The sequence below is a fragment of the Drosophila elegans genome, unplaced genomic scaffold (genome assembly GCF_018152505.1).
Source record: "Drosophila elegans isolate 14027-0461.03 unplaced genomic scaffold, ASM1815250v1 contig_476, whole genome shotgun sequence".
NCBI lineage: Eukaryota > Metazoa > Arthropoda > Insecta > Diptera > Drosophilidae > Drosophila > Drosophila elegans.
The window spans coordinates 9,790,035-9,806,771 of record NW_024545863.1 but is presented as its reverse complement, the minus strand read 5'-3'; the positions used below and the strand labels follow the sequence as shown (position 1 = coordinate 9,806,771).

At 37.7% G+C, this 16,737-nt stretch overlaps 1 protein-coding gene across 3 annotated transcripts in view; it reads left to right on the top strand.

The window, feature by feature from the left end:
* LOC108141142 (neuroligin-4, X-linked) overlaps nucleotides 1-16,737 on the top strand; it is a 49,137-nt gene that overhangs the window by 23,426 nt on the left and 8,974 nt on the right. For all 3 annotated transcript variants that reach the window (XM_041709295.1, XM_041709293.1, XM_041709294.1), the window contains one exon: nucleotides 15,865-16,054. In XM_041709295.1, the coding sequence (XP_041565229.1) occupies nucleotides 15,865-16,054 (190 nt within the window). The remainder of the gene's footprint in view (nucleotides 1-15,864; nucleotides 16,055-16,737) is intronic.

Sequence of the window (16,737 nt, the reverse complement as noted above, 5' to 3'; positions counted from 1 at the left end):
TGGTTAGGCAATTTACTCCCGGCATTGACGTCACCGGAATCCAGTGGATCCGGCTTTAAGGTTTAATTTAAATTGAAATTTATTCGGGTACGGAAATTTGTTTCGTCTTCGGGCCGATTTTATTGCGAGAGGGCTCCTTGGAACTGCCGCCATAAATTATAATAAACGACTAGCCAACTGATCCGAAGAGCTGCCGCAGAAGAGCACTATTATGTCACGAAAGGGCTACTTATTACTGGGAACCGTTGACGTTCCCGCGGGTCGACATTACTCCCTTCATTTGGCGAAAACAATGCCAACGACTATCTCGTTTTCGCAGAAGGCGACCAGTGCCGCTCCTTCCCGTTCGCCGGCAAAGTTTTGAGTGCAATAAATAAATTGCACAATGCACAGCAGTGACCTCCTGGCAGCCGGAGTAGTCCCATCCACCCACGCCCATTCAATGTCAACGTTTCTCGGTCCCAAACGAATCCTGAGCTCAGTTTTTCGGTGGCGTCCTATAAAGTTATTTGCACAAAAGATGCAATTGTTTCTAAAGATGCCCGGCTAGGATTATAAGCGGAATGTCCAGACGATGCAGCGTGTGGAAATATAAATCCCATTGGAAGAAGAACGAATGTTGAATGTGCTTTTCTGAGAGTCTTAACAAGCTACGGTTAAAATAATTGTATAAATAATTCAAATGAAATGTATGAATTAAATGAAATTGTTGAATTTTCTTATTGTTATAACAATAGTAACAGGAAGGATAAAGTACTATTTTTATACCCGATACTCGTAGAGTAATCGGATCTTATTTTCGTTTTATCTGCACTCAAAAAATATTTTTTCTAATACATAGAATTTCGCCTTTGATTTTAGAAAATCTGGGTTTGGATTTATTGGCGAAATTGTCTATATTACAGAGAGAAGGTTTTTACTTTACAGGGCGACATTTTTCTAAAACATAGAAATACTTTATAAGAAAAGAACTAGCCGGTTGCGTCATACTGACACCACGTTCAACTTTGCTCAAAACCCGTATAAGAATTCAAAGAGAAAAGTATGCAATAAAATTGCTTCTTTAAAAGTCAGCCCAGTAAAAAATTAAAAATAAAAACAGAACATTGTGGAAAAAAACATAAAGTAGTAAGTACAGGATTTGAACCCGGGTCCAAAAAAGTTACGCAATGTTTGCTGTTTAATCCTCTAGGATAAGCATTTTAAAAATTATTTTCTTATACATTTTCTAAAAGCAAAGGCGATTTTATTTGTAAATATAGAAAATAAGGTAGATACAGCTTAGAAAAAAACATTCTGATAGCTTAGAAAATATTATCTAAAAATTCTTTTTTCCTTATTTTGAAATTTTTGTTTAAATGTATGAAAAAAAAATTGTTGAGTGTATTAAGTATCGTACAAAATAGCGTCTAGTTTGTTAAATCTTAAACTTTTGGTGCAAAAAAAAGAAAAGAAAATGACAGAAGCCAAATTTGCTTTGCAATCGGAAAATTTGAGCCTCCTCGATAATAGCGCTTAAGTTATCTTTTTGAATAATTTGAAACTTACTTTCAATATAAAAAAAAAATTTTTGTTCGAGTTTTCTAAAAAAGTATCAATAAAAAATAATCAATAATCATTGGAAAGGAACATTTTTTTGCCTGTCCGGATTTCTTTGTCCACTACTGTATACCTAATTCAGTACCTAGTGTATCGGGCTTCGGCACACTTTGTTTTATACAACGGTGGGTAAAATTATTTTTTGATTCCCTATCATTAAGTGCTTTTATCTCAATAACAAAGTTCGGCAATAGTCAAGTTAAACAGTAGGACAATGTTAAATACTCGTTAGTTTAGTTACCTACTAGACATAAATTATTTTCGTTTCAATTTCCTTGCAAATGTTTTAATGGTATCTTCATTTATAATCATTTTGTTGAATTGCTATGAGTGTCATGTCTAGTCGCCTTGGTACAAACTCTGTTACCAACTTCAAATACCCCTTGAATGGCGGAAAGTGGTCCAAAAACTATCTAAGCTGCTGGCATTCGCCTGTAGCGGATAACAGCAATAACACCCGCAACAACAAAAACAGTAACGGCTTGAAAGCAACAACAGCGGCCATAAGAATAAACAACAAACAAAAAACAAAAACACAACGACAACGACAACTGAGAGAAAAAAGAAGGACAAACAAACGATTGAAAGGAAGTTCACACAATCAACAACAGATGCGCTTTTTCACATACGAATAACTGAACATGGAAACTCTCCAGGGGAAATTGTTTTGTATGACGTCGGAGGGGAGGTGGGAGTGTGGTGTGGGTGTGGGTGTGGGTGATCTGTGGAAGCGGCGGCCTTTCAGGCTTTGCTTGCACATATTTGGCGCTTTTCTCACTGTTAACTGCATCCCAGTGGCAATGTTTTGTTGTCCGTCATTGAATTAAATGGCAGCCCAAACAGCATTCGGACCCACGGACAGCGCAAAAACGGACGAAGGCAGCCATTGACGGACAGCTGTGCTTTTGTTTCGTTTCATTTCATCGCAGCTCCTGACTTTTCCTCCAGTTTTTCCCTAGTTAAGGGCGGAGTGCCACATTCCAGGGCTTTTGACCCGCGAAAACTGGCAATCGACCGTTGTTCAGATGTTCGACCCGACACCCTTAACAACCAATGCATCCTGCGTGGAACACCTGCAGTTCTTTTTGTCTTGTGTATGAATACTACATACAGTTTTAATAAACTGACCTAAATTACAGCATTCCGGATAGATTCGTCATTTTTGAACTGTTAAAATGATTTGATTTTCGAAATTAAATCAATGAATAAAAACAACGATTTCCGCCAATTCACAGTTAAAGCAAAACTATCTGTATCTGCAACTTTTTGTAATCGCTGTTTCGGTGAAATGCCAATAAAAAAAAATTTAATGGAATTTACATAAGGTGTACATGGGTCATGACATAATACACGAAAGTGTCATGGCGCTCGCAGGGTGTAACGCCCGAAGCGAATAAATATTAAATTCTTATTGTAAAAGCAATTCGTGTTTAATTTTAGTCAAATAGCCGCCAGTCCTAACCTATGTTATGAGATTGAAATGTGGTCATTCTGTTGACAATAAAAACATAAAAACTCAAATTTTGTTTTAACAAAAACGAAAGCAAACTTAGGCAAGCCGAAGTTCATATACCCTTGCAGCTATTGCAAGAATTAAGTATTTTTATAACATTAAAATTATAATTTACTTGCGTATGTGTTTAAAAACATTGAAGCTATGATCATTTGCAGCTCAAATATTAGTTATTTTATATATTTTTATTATTTCTATGGGAGCTATATGATATAGTCGTCCGATTTTGATGAAATTTTTATTTATATATTTATTTTATTATTTTTATTTATATATTTATATTTAACCATTACTTCTTCGACATAACTAAAAAAAAAAAATGATAAACAGCAAAGTTAGAGTTTTATTTTATTTATTTTTCCGGTTGTTCCTATGCTATAGTCGTCCGATCCGGCTCGTTCCGACTCATATACTACCTGCAATAGAAAGACAACTTTTCGGAAAGTTTCATGCAGATAGGTTTAAAACTGAGAAACAAGATTCCGTAGAAACGGACGGACAGACGGACGGACAGACGGACATGGCTAGATCGACTCGACTTTTGAAAAAATTGAAAACAAAAATTTCATACAAACTTCATAATGCCCTTGCGCTCTGTGACACTTTGAAAGTGGGCGTAATGACACTTACAGATATAAGAATTATAATATATTTTATACAGCAACTTAATTTCGATTCTTATGGTTATATATTAAAAGTTAATATTTAATTGTATGAAAACAATAAAGCTTTGTCGATCGCAGCTATATAAAATCTTGGTCTGACCTTGGTACAGTTTAAGCCGTTATCTCAAATATTAATTTGCTGACTATTGTACCTATATTCCCATAAATTGATAAGCAGCGAAGTTAATTTTCTTTTAAATTTATTTTCTGATTGTTCCAATGGGAGCTACTAGATATAGTCGTCCGATCCGGCCCGCTTTGACTTATATATGTTCTCCTTGCAATAGAAAGATAACTTTAAGGAAAGTTTCTTTACAATAAACCAACGGACTGATTGACAGACTGGCATGGCTAGATGATGCTGATCAAGAATATATATAGTGTAATGGGTCAATAAAATATCTTGCAAACTTTTGTCTGAAATTCAAGCGCCCTCTGCAATTTTTACATTCTTACAGTTTTGTATAAACGTAAGTAGGTAACTATCTATTTGATAAGATCTATTTTATCACAATGCTAGTAAATGTTATCTCCAAGATATATGTGGGGCTTCTTTGAATTAATTTCTTGGAGCGGATCCAACCAGGGTATTACATCCGAAATTGCCTTCCCAGAGAATATATATACACTTTCCCGGCAATCTTGTGAGCTGATTGCATTTCATTTTGCAGTTCGCCGCTTATGATTTCTCATAATCCTCCTTTGAGGCGCCTTAAAGCGCACACAATTGCTTTCGCAGCCGTGCCCCGATTTCATTTTGGCCCAACTCAAAGGAAAACTTAAAGTGGCTCTGCAAAGGGCCCTCGAATGCACTTTTTCTGTGTGCATATCCTCTTTTGGTGGGCCATTTTATCTGCTGCAGTGTCGCAAGTTTTAGCCAGCGCCCGAAACTTTTAGGCGTTGCGCCACCTTCAATAGTTTTTGGTTTATGGCTGGCATGGATGCCAGCCTTTCACAGGGGTTTGGAGCGACCTGTTTTCCGACCCCTTTTAGCATGCCCGACGCGTGTATCCATTGCTGCGTTTAATGGCTGGTCAGATACAGTTACAGATTCTGCAGCACTGGAGGGAAATATACCTGCTCCACCTGTGGTCCCTAAAAATTAGCTACTACAACGTCAAGCAACAACGGAACGAGGGCCATGAAACGGCTTAAGCATTGAGAGGACCTAAACTAGAAGTACATGGCAGAAACAATATTGCTATATTGGTTTTATCAATTTAATGTTTCTTTAACTTATCCAAGGTTTAATAAAATAGTATGAATGAAAATCACATGTTAAAAGTTGTGTCGCTTTGAAAAAGACACTTAAGATACACTTCCGATTTTTTCCAGGGCTTTAACAAATCACTTTTTAAAGTATCGCACACAAATTAGCATACTGTTATAAAAACAATGAAATATGAGGTATTAAAAAAATATATGTCCCACTCTTCTAAAAATAACTATTAGTAATAATTAAAATCAACTCATGACAAAAATGAAGTGATTAATGATATGATTGGAGAGTAATTTACGTCATTAATGGCTTAAAAAAGGTCAACAAAATATATATGATATATTAAATTACTAAATACTCATTTCGTGAAGAAGAAATAAATGTGGGCTAATTGATAAATACAGTACAAAGCCGTATTGATATTTATAAAAAAATACTTCGAATTACCACGTCATTTTTGAGGTACATTTTAGCAACTGTAGATATTTTTAGGGGTAAACAGATAAGGATACAATTTTGAAAATTAAAATTCAGTCTAAACTTAAACTTTATTTTCAGTTTCTTTGAGTGCTCTTTTAAATAATTAAAATGTTAAAATACAATGAAGTCTGTGTGAGACTACTTTTCCAAGCTCGAAGTCTACTGAGACTTCAATGTCGAACTGTTGTTTTGTTGACTGAAGAGGGCATATACATTTCTCGGTGTAGGTTGAGTGCTGCATGTTAATGAGTAGCCAGAACTGCCAGAAATCGTTTCTGGGGCCATTGCCTAAATAGCTTTGTCCGCTCCTGAGGTGAGCCTCCCGGTGGGTGTTCGTGTATGTGAGGGCCTAATTGCAGGTGTGTTTGATTTACACTAGCCATGAAATTGGCTATTTTGGCATTCCCGAAGCATTCTGCTTGCTCTTTTAAACGCCAAGCTGACACACATTCGCTCAGCCGGTTGGGATTTATGGCCCAATCGAAAACATCTACAAGGTCTAGTTGTTTTTTGGGGCCGAGAGGGAAACACCGTCGGAGTGAAAAGGCAATTATTTAGTTCTGTATCCGTTTCTTGTACTTTACGCCACGGATGAGTTCCCGAAAGGATTTAAGTCTGTGGCTTTACACATTGCCTCTGAAATAGAAACTAGAGCATAGATGCTTTAACATGTTCCATTTTTATTGTTATCTTAGGATTTTTCATACATTGTTTAAGAAAATTGTAAGTGTAGTTACCCCAAGGAATTTTATTGCTGCTGAGCAATCAAATTGAATCCACTGGCATTTAATTTGTTTGCCGATTGTGAGATGAGAAATGCAATCAAATACATACTGTCGCGTAAATGAATTGAATATTCATTTGTTCGGAATAAAGCCTTTTTGCCTTTTCTGTTGATTCTTATTTTCGCCCCATCGCCAGCTTATTCCTCGTCGTCTTCCCGGTTTGTAAACTGTTGCTTAGTCGCTTAATCCCCGGCTTATCTTCCCGAGACACAATTGACCCAACTCAAAGTGTCGCTGACAGCTTTATATTGTCGTTTTAATTTCAGCCATTTATAAACCGCAACGTGGAGCGGCCTCCTTAATTACCCGACTGGCCACAAAAGTTGTTTACTCCGCAACGAAACCGCGCCAGACACGCGTCCCATAGACAACAATGCCCGCGGGAGAGGGTCAACAATGCCGGAGGCCCGCCAGCAGCCGCTTAATGGCATAAACTTATTTATTATAATATTATTTACCAAATATGCAAGGCAATGCTCGGGTCAGCTCGGTGATCCTTGCCGTCACACGGCGCTTGTTCGTGAGTTCGAGCCACTGAATTTATATTCCCCGGGCAATGCCGCAGGAAGTCGCATACTTAATGGGCAGTGATGTCAGTCATTCCTAAAATAACTACATAAAAGTCACAAAGGAACAAAATAAATCTAAAGTTTAAAGGTTAAGTTGGATAGGCAACATTTCCTAATAAGCGGCTAGTTTGAATTTGCACTTTGCTTTTCTTTACTTGATCAAACGAATAATACGAATATACGCAGTCGTATGGTATGTAAACTTCTTTAAGTTTCACAAGTCTTGTTTGAAACCGCCCTTCTTTATTTAACAAGTTTTAACGATATCGTTCGACACATTAACATTAACTTTTACTTAAAATTTAATTAAATTTTCCAAAGAATGAATCACATAATTTTACCTTATGCACAAGAGTGGTAACTCCTTTATGACTATAACTATTTCCGTACTTAGCTTTTGGCTTTAGTAGCTGACTTTCCAGCACCGATTGCGGAACGCTTATGGCGAGGCCAATGATGTGGGTGTGGCCTTGGCTGGTTTGGGTGGGCGATGAAAAAGCCATAAACTTTTAAATGGCATTGTCTGCTGTTACCCCGTATGGTTTTCGCTTTAATATGCTGGCTAAATATGCATTTGGTTTCCAGCTGCTCCCATTCGTATCCATATCCATATCCATATCCATATATTCGCCAGCAGCAGCATCTTGAACCAGTTGCTCCCGTTTTGTTTGGCAAACTTCTCTCGTAAATTACTTGCTGCACTAGTTGCAGTGCAGATGTACGTTCCACTATGCTTTCTGCCTTTTTTTTTTCGACGGCTCGGAACGTGTTGTTTACACGCTGAAACATCATAAATTACATGCGTGCTTTTTGCCACTCCTCTTGTGTGTACGCGAGCTCAAACTCAATCCGGCTAGCGATTGTTTTGGGCCATCCTCTGATGGCCACATGCTCCCACCGCCCCTCGCTGACCACGCCCTTTCGGAGCGATCTGGCGCTGACATGCATTTTGGAGAACTTTTGATTATGCAACCGAGCAGAGCACCGTTCTCAAACCCATACAATTATGAACTTTGCATATTTCAGTGCTTTTCTCTCTGAGTAAATATGGAAATCCCGAGGACTTTGAGTGGAAATTTCATTTATTAAGTGCCAACACCATTTTGCATTACGTTTATTACATTTTCAGGTAGTTTAATGGTAAAGATTGCCGTTTGCCGTTTATACTATGGTATACTTTTTAAGTTTAAAAGAAGAGAATAAAAACTCTATCAAGCTTTAAAAATATTATTTTAATAATATATATATATATATATATATATATATATATATATATATAATGCTATAACATTTTATTTTATTTTGATAAACTCCATAATCAATTAAACAAAAACATATCTTAAAGAGGTCGATTTAATCTTTACGAACGCATTTCCAAAATACAAAACATCTAATATCAAATTTCGTGACGAAGAGCTATCAGGTGTTCGACTAATAAATAAATACACTTTTATAAAAAGTTTATTATTACTTCTCTAAACGTATATTTGTTCACCTTGCCAATACCAGATAATTTTTTTACGACTGCTGTTTACCCATTCATTCGTTATTTATTTTCCTTACAAAAATAAGTTCTGAGAGCTACGCGAAATGTTTTAATCACTTTTCCACATTTCCAAGCTTTCAAGCTTCGGACCACTTATAGCATTCACTGCTCACCCAACTCGGCTCAACTTTGCTGCTCAGTGTAAATGTTGAAGTGTTATAAAATGCTGCCTATTGCATTGTGAGTTACATAAATATTCGCACACACGCGCCAAGAAGCACTTGCTGAGGTATTTTGCCCCGTTCGCCACGCCATCATGAGCGGTCGCATTTCCACGGGGTGTTGCAGCTATTCATAATCGTTTGTCAGCGGTGAGTCCTGTGTGTCCGTGAGTGTGAGCCCGTGGCATTCATGTGCTTATCCACAACAAACACTCTGGCACCCACACTAGCACACAAAGCGGCAAAGCAATTTCGGTAAACGCTTTTTGGGCGGAGCTTGTGGCGTATACGCAATATATTATATTATACTACGCACTGACCAGAAACTGTTGTAAGTCCACGCGGGCGCAATAAATAATGGAAATCTGGCTTATTACCAAATACTGTAAATTGTTAAATTTAACAATTACCATGTCGACTAGTCCATTAGTGGTAAACTTGCGTACGGGAAATTAAATATATTTCGACCCAGCAAACTGCCGATTGTGGTAGAAATAACCAAAGGAAAAACAATACAAAATGTATCCTTTGTTGTACGTTTCTGCCTTTCATAAATTTCTGAAACCAAATTTTGTGACGAAAAATGAAACATTTTTCCATTCGAAACGCTTTAGCCTGCATAAGCATTTTCAATTTCAGTGTGGAAACATTTAAAAAGCTAGTTTAACAGAAAACGTTTGGGAAGACTTTAAGGATTAACTAACATGAAAGGAAACAAAGTTCATATACCCTCGCAGCTTTTCTAAATATTAAATATTTTTTAAAACATCAATACTCGGATTTTTTATTTTGTATGTTTAAGAAGCAGCTAAATGATATCGTTTTCTGATTTTAAAAAATTTATAACCGTAATTATTAAACAATAAGCCATTCCTCTGTATCGAAGTACATTCAAATCAATTGAAAAACAGCGGAGCTATAATTTTTTCATACATTTTCCCGATGTTCCCAGGGGACCTGCAATAGAAAGACAATTTATGTGAAACTTTTAAAACTAAGAGACTAATTAAGGTAGAAACGGATGTACAAACAGACGGACATGGGCACAATTCGACTCCATTAGTAATGCTGATAATGAATACAAATTAAATTATTATCCCATTTGGAAGAATGTACAGTTAAAGAGAAAGTGGTTTGACTTCCAATAGGACATTTTTTTGCAAAGTATTTAATTTCATATTAGTTTGTTTAAATTAAAAATAGTTTTTAATTTTAATTTTTATAAAGTTAATATTTTACAACTATTTAGTGAAAATGTTTCTGCCTTTAACCTGAAACAATTTGTTTATAACAATTTTTCACCAAATTAAGAGCTAATTCAAAAACGATTTTTGGCGTATACAGAGATTTGTTATTCAACATGCAGATTTTAGTTATGCATACGCAGGCAGAGCAAGTTTATTTGAAAATGTGGCCACGTCCACTCTAACGCCCACAAAATGCGAAAAAAATATGAACAACCATTTATTTTCAGAATACAATTTTTCAAAATTGAATCAACTGAAAAAGTCGAGAAGGGGTTCCGCTACCGGAAGTTATTACGTCAAAATCCGTGATCGGAAACACAAAATGCAAACACCTTCTTATTATGTACCGTTTAATCTATTAAATAAACTAGGAACATGAAAAAAAATCTAAATTACAAAAGTTGTAAGGTTTTAAAAAATAACAATTTTCGCATTTTTGTTTACTTATTATTTTTGAATTAAATAATTTTCAATATTTTTGGCTGATCATATTTCGTATATTAGAAAAAGCCATAAGGAAAATTTTAACCCATTCCACTAGGTCCGGATAAATCGTTCTGAACTTTCTGTAACTTTTGTAATTTTTCAGATTTTTATCTGAAATTTTGCAGCACATTTTTAAAACATATATGTATAACCACAAGTTGAGAACCTGCCTCAAGAACTTTCGACTCATTCAAATATCTTTCGAATCGAACTATTATTTTAGAAGTTATTAGCATAGACATAACTTGTCGGAAGATGGCGCCACCATAATTATTTTGAAACTGCTTAGCTGAGTAATGGGTATCTAATAGTCGGAGCACTTGACTACAGCTTTTATTGTTGTTTCATGTTAAGAAATTCTGAGAACAACTTTTGAGTGTTCCATCTCCTTAAATATATTTTATTTTAAAAATTGCGGTATTCATACATTTAAAGAAGTATATAACTATCATGTTAATTTTTTTCTATATATTTTTTTGAGTATATATCTTTTAAACATACCAAAATCGATTATTTTCGGTCGTACTCTAAATTTGTATTTGAATTCTTGAGTAAATGATTGATTCCGAAAATGCTGGATAAAATAACGAAATGCTTAATTTCTTGTTGAATATAGCCAAATAGGTACAGCAAGTACCATAGCGAATAATTTTGGTACGCTTGTAATTTATTTACCCCAATGTGGGGTAATAAACACAATGTGCATATTCCTTTTTATGTTGCCTTTGAATGTTTATTGGCTTTTACCATGTCCTGGGCCTAGATAAAAATGGGATCCTTTCCCGTCACCGCCGACGGCATACTCCGTCAATCATTAAGGCTCTGATTGGAGGAACTGGCAGCAGTTTCCAGGACACATATACATGTTAAAAGCTCCAGAGTCCTGACTGTTTAGCCTGGCTGCGGGTGAACACTTAACTGGAGACCCTCGTTGGATGCACGTTAAGTGGGGTTCATGAACCCCACACTATTCCCCGCGTCGCACTCCGATCCACCGCAGAAGTCGGGCATTAACGCCAGTTAGTGGTCCGCATCCGAGTCTATATGTGCGCAGCCACACATAGGAGACAGCAGTTGTTTCGCCGTGCTTGTTGTGTCTACAGGCATATCGGGTGCGAGGGTTCTGGGTGATTAAATGGATTTGATTTCACCCATTTTTTTCCCACGCCGTGGGCACACTCTGATTTAACCTGGTGCTTTAAATAGTTGAAGATGGGATCCGCTTAAAGTAAACCGAACTTAAAGTGCCAGGGGTATATTCAAATGTTTAAGGTCATTAAGGAGCGAGCGTTCTCTACTAAATGAATGAAAATGCTTGGATAATTGTCCACTCGTTTGAATGCCATTAGGAGCATATTCTCAGGCCATGCTATTCCTGCTTGATGCAATTTAAAACCAAATTGCATTTTATTCGAAAGACCAGTCGCACTTCATTAGCAAACTCCTCAACAAATTCGTTACAGCTCTGCAGCTGCCAAAAGTCTAGGGCACTAGAAAATTGTGCACCCGGACGAAGTACGGCGAACACCTCCGTCTGTCTCAGTCTCTGTCTGCATCTGTATTTGTATCTGTATCTGTATCTGTATCTGTATCTCCGTATCCGCTTCCGACTCTGCCTCTGTTTGCGAGTGTGTGTGTTCCTGGCGGAGAAGTGTTTGTTTGAGTGCGGAAATATTTAAAGTGTCACATACGCTGCTCGGAAATTAAATGTGAGTGTTGCTTCACGCCCCAGAAACGAGCAGCGGAAGTCAGCAACCTACACTGTGCGACCAGGTTAGGGGCGAACGTTCTCAATGTGGTTGGCCACGAGAAATGAGGGTGCTAATTTGCCGTGTTCTTTGTTTCAACTCATGCCGAGCGTGTAAAGTTCACTTGCTAAGCTCTGACACGTAAGTCTAACTGAATAACAAAGTTATTTAGAAGTTTATACGCGACTAGCGCGATTAGCAATAGCTTAGAATTTGAAGCAATATGATAAAGAACTAATACTAATTTCATTACTTCTCAAACAAAAAAATGTGTTTTCTCTTTGCTGCTGAAAGAATTATAAAACTATCGTTTAGCAAGGATTTGTATTCTCTAGTTCCATTTGATAGGAACAAAAAATGAAGTTACCCAAACAGTGTAAGATTAAAAGTAAGCTTTTTTAAAGAGTTGCTTATGGACTTTGCTGGTGAGAAAGTAAAGGTGTGGATTAATCTAAAGTCATCTATTTTAAATACACGTGAATAAAATTTGAACGGTACTGCAAATTGCATCACACTTGTGAGTTCCCCGAATGGTCATTCCTGGGTCTCCACCTGAGGTGCGCAAAGGAGGAGGGCTGCCCAGGTGGGCGTGGCACTGCTCTTGGAGCAAAGCAAATGACGCTCATCGCTTCTGTTAACCTCTTCCACCTGCTATTTGTTTCTGGTTTGTTGTGTGTGCTTTTCACTGCATACTTTTGAGTGTTTGTTGTGCATATTTCCGGTGGCCATTTGCGGGGGGCGTTTTTGAGTGTGTATGTGTGTGTGGAGGTGGAGGTGAAGGTGGGAGTGACTGTGCCTGTGGATTGGTGTTTCGAGAGTTCTGCGGTTACTTTTGAGTGTTTTCGTGTGTTTGGCCGCTTTTGTGGGTCGTTTTGCGGTGCGTGTATGTTTTACGTAACGTTGTCGTCTAAATAAATACGTATATATTTAATTATTTTGTCGGCGGCACTGGTCTCGCTCATGAAACTTTCGGCTGGGGTTTCGGTCTCGGAATTGTTCCACTTGTTGTTTGTTTGCGGCGCACTTTAATCTTATTTCCTCAACAACAGCACCACACGTTGGGGTTATTTAAGGTTTTTCATTGGATTTCCCCAATGCACATTCGTCCAACTTTTAATTATGCGTTTGTGCTGGTCTGCTGGCATTCGAAATTTGTTCGCTCGACTTTTTGTTTGTTCTTGCATTTCGCGCGATTCCCGAATTATATTTGCCATGACACATTTTTAGCTCTCCTCAATGGACAGCTAAAAGTTATTCCACCCTCCCCAAACGGCATTATCATGGCTTGCATGCATTTTTAATGAAGTCGGTTGTTGGTTTGGTGCGGGCATTTCGATGAGCTTATAATAATGCCACCGTGCGGAGGATAATAAGATAAAATCTTTGAGCAGCTGCGGGAACTTTAACACATGTACATTCCGTGCCCCAATCAGTTTTAAACTTTATATACTGAAGGCGAATTTCTTTTCATTTCTGAATTCACTTAAGGCTCGTATTTTTTTATTGCGCATACGCATCTGAGACCTCCGACAGAACGCTCTAAGCGTCTGCTCAACTATATGAGATTACATAATAGATACCGCAAATAAATATCAAGCGAAGCTGAGCTGTTTCGATTCTGATTCCGACTGGGATTCCAATGCAAACATGTGTCTCTGAGGCGACGGCAACTAAACTGACGCATACAGTCACAGATGTAGAAACAAAAATATTTCAGCATGCTTTTCCTAAAAAAGGATTTCGAATTTGTAAAAACAGCAAGGCAACGAGGCTTATAAATTTAACCTTGGGTTATCATTGTGAAGCGCTTAGGAATCGATAAGATTTAAGATGAATGCATTACTTTTCAAATGAAGCTGGCAACATAAGTGGAAACTCGGTCATATAATTTTGAGCTCTGCTGTAGATAAATACGTCCTTTGAATCCAGCAAGACAGCAGCAAGAGGAGCCAACGAAAGGCGTCTTGCGGGCCACCTTGGGCCATACATTCATGAGTGGCACCGTAGCACCGTACTCCCCGCCGTGCGCTGACTTTGCCTCGCTCGAGGCTTCTTCACGGGGGTCGCCTGCGCTGGTGGTGCTGCCTGAATGGAGGTCAAAGTGCATAACTTAAGTAGCCGACAATAAAATGCATAACACGGCACACAAAATACAAGCAGACAAGGCAGGGCAGCAATGGAAAACTAAGTACAGCCCGTACGAAAATGTGCAATATATGGCTCTATTTATTTGTACATTACGCCACGCCAAGACGTTGGAAAACTCGGTGAACACATGCACTGGAGCGAGTGTGTGTGTCCTGTGGCATGTTGTACCTGCCTCAACAGCTGCTCGCAAAAGGCCAAGTGTTGTGCTTGACATGAACACAAGGCAGGCACAAGGGGGGAATTCGGTATTTTTTCCTGACTCCGTTTCTTACCCGCTGCTCCATAATAATTTCATGCTGGGATGGACTTAACCAGAAGCATGCCGATTTACCTAATGTCGGGCTGGAGAGCAACAAATTTATTAAAGAAAAGCAGCGCAGGGAACCATTTTGATACTTGGAGAAGGAATTAACTATATATATCTTTTTATTTTTGCATCAGCAAAAAACTAGTCGAAAGAATTGAGTGATTTTGTTGTGTTCACTAGTTTAGTTTAGGCATTTTCACAAATGGTTTGCAACAGTCAATAATTTATAAGAATAAGATGCTCAATTAGTACCAACTTATGCTAAATGGTTCATTGAAATTTAAGAAACTTTTTAAAAACAAATTAAAGAAAACTTAAGGTACTCCCAAAACTTGTGAAACGTTGAAAGTTGAACAGAAGTTTCGTCAACCAAAAAAGTTTTCTCTTAAATATTCCATTTTCAAACTTGATATTGTTGTTATGTATCTCGTTGTATGTCTCTTTGATAAAAATTAAATAAATGAAGAAAAAATGGGGTCATTTATTTAACAACTTGTTCATAATTGGAAAACATTTTTAAGATCGTGAAGTGCTAGAACTGCAATGATCTAATAAACAAAATAAGAATGCACAGTTGTTAATTTTAATTTTTATTTACAAATGTATCAATTCGGACATGTAAAAATCTATATATAATGTCTTAAAATTTGTTGGTAAAATTTCAGACTTCATAAAACATTCTAAGTCATTTATTTTATTACAAAAATTTAAGTGAAAATTTAATTACTGTTATTGCCTAATTCGTATTAAATAGATAGAAAAGTAAACATACTTGACTATTGAGGCCTACAAACAAAAGTAGACGAACAAATGATTTAGTTTTAGGTGTCCAACCAATTTACTTCGGGTATATATGGTACAATCAAGAGAATTCTTTTCACCATTTTTAAAAATAAATGTGAACAAAAAATAAGAGAATGACCATGTAACATTGACATTAAATAAACTAACTACATATCTTCGCGAAATCCATGTAATTATATACAAAACTTTTTGTAATAGGCAGAAGTGACCAAACAATTGGTAAATTTAGTTCATAAATGATTTGCGGGGGTTTCATTATATTGATTTGGACTGAAACGCAAATCTTGCAAAAAAATCAATTGGAATCAGCGAAATGTTCATGGTTTATTCACGATTTTCGGCATTAGTCTCCCATTGTTGACTGGGAGTGTCCCACTGGGAGTGCTCTGCACAAAAGCCAACCGCGTAATTAAGCTTAACGTACCGAGAGTAAATACACATAACGGGTAACACACACACACACCCATGGCCATAGACACAGTGAGCCACCAAATGTTAACAATGCACATTACGCATACGCCACGTTGCCATGATGTTCCGCTTGTTTCGGTCCGCACACTTACTATCTCCTTCCTCCCTCTCCGCAGATACCAGGACATGTACAACAATCCGATTAAGGCCACTAATTTGGAGCATCGTGACGTGGTCCTGGACATTCTGTCCGATGCACGAGTGGTTGGTCCGCTGCTGCAGACGGGTATGTTCCACGCGGATGTCAATCGGCGCAATTATATGTACGTATTTGGCCATAACAGCGCGTCCGGACCGTATGCCCACGTAAGTATTAGCCCTCCTCGCCGCCCGAATGGCGACTCCAATTACATACTCTGCAGCGCATTTAAATTAAACGCCCGCGGTCCGGCGAAATTAAGCCAGCATGAGTTGGCATCTAATGAGTTTTCATAATGTACTCGATACCTCCGCATCCGCTACCGCTCCCGAATTGCCCGTCCAACAATGGAACAAACATGCTGAAAAGTTTGTGGCCCTGGGCTGCTAAGTCCAGTTCATCACTGGCTGACGGTGCTTGTTTTTGGCTTTTTTGGCCAAAAACAATTCGCAAGTTTGCAGCTGCCATTGGGAAATGATCATATTTAAGACATTGAACCCCGCAGCAACTGAAATGGCTAACTATTTACACAGCGAGAAGATTAAAGGAATATGGGAGTGTTTATTTTTGGGATATAGGTTGAAATCAATAGCAAGCTTCCCATGAGATAGAAAATAGGTTTGACCTTATCGTGGGAATGAAATATGTAGACAATTCATAGTAATATCACCTATGCCCCCCAACGATTTAGGTTTTAAATAAATAATAAAACCGACCAATCAATTTTCACACATAGCTCCATTGGCCATATTGCTGACAAACATCTAAAGATTAGGCTGCACCCGTAGGCCTCTTTAGCTAGTCTGATTCCTCAGAAAAACTCTGTTGAGAAATTAGTCTTAGAAGTGCA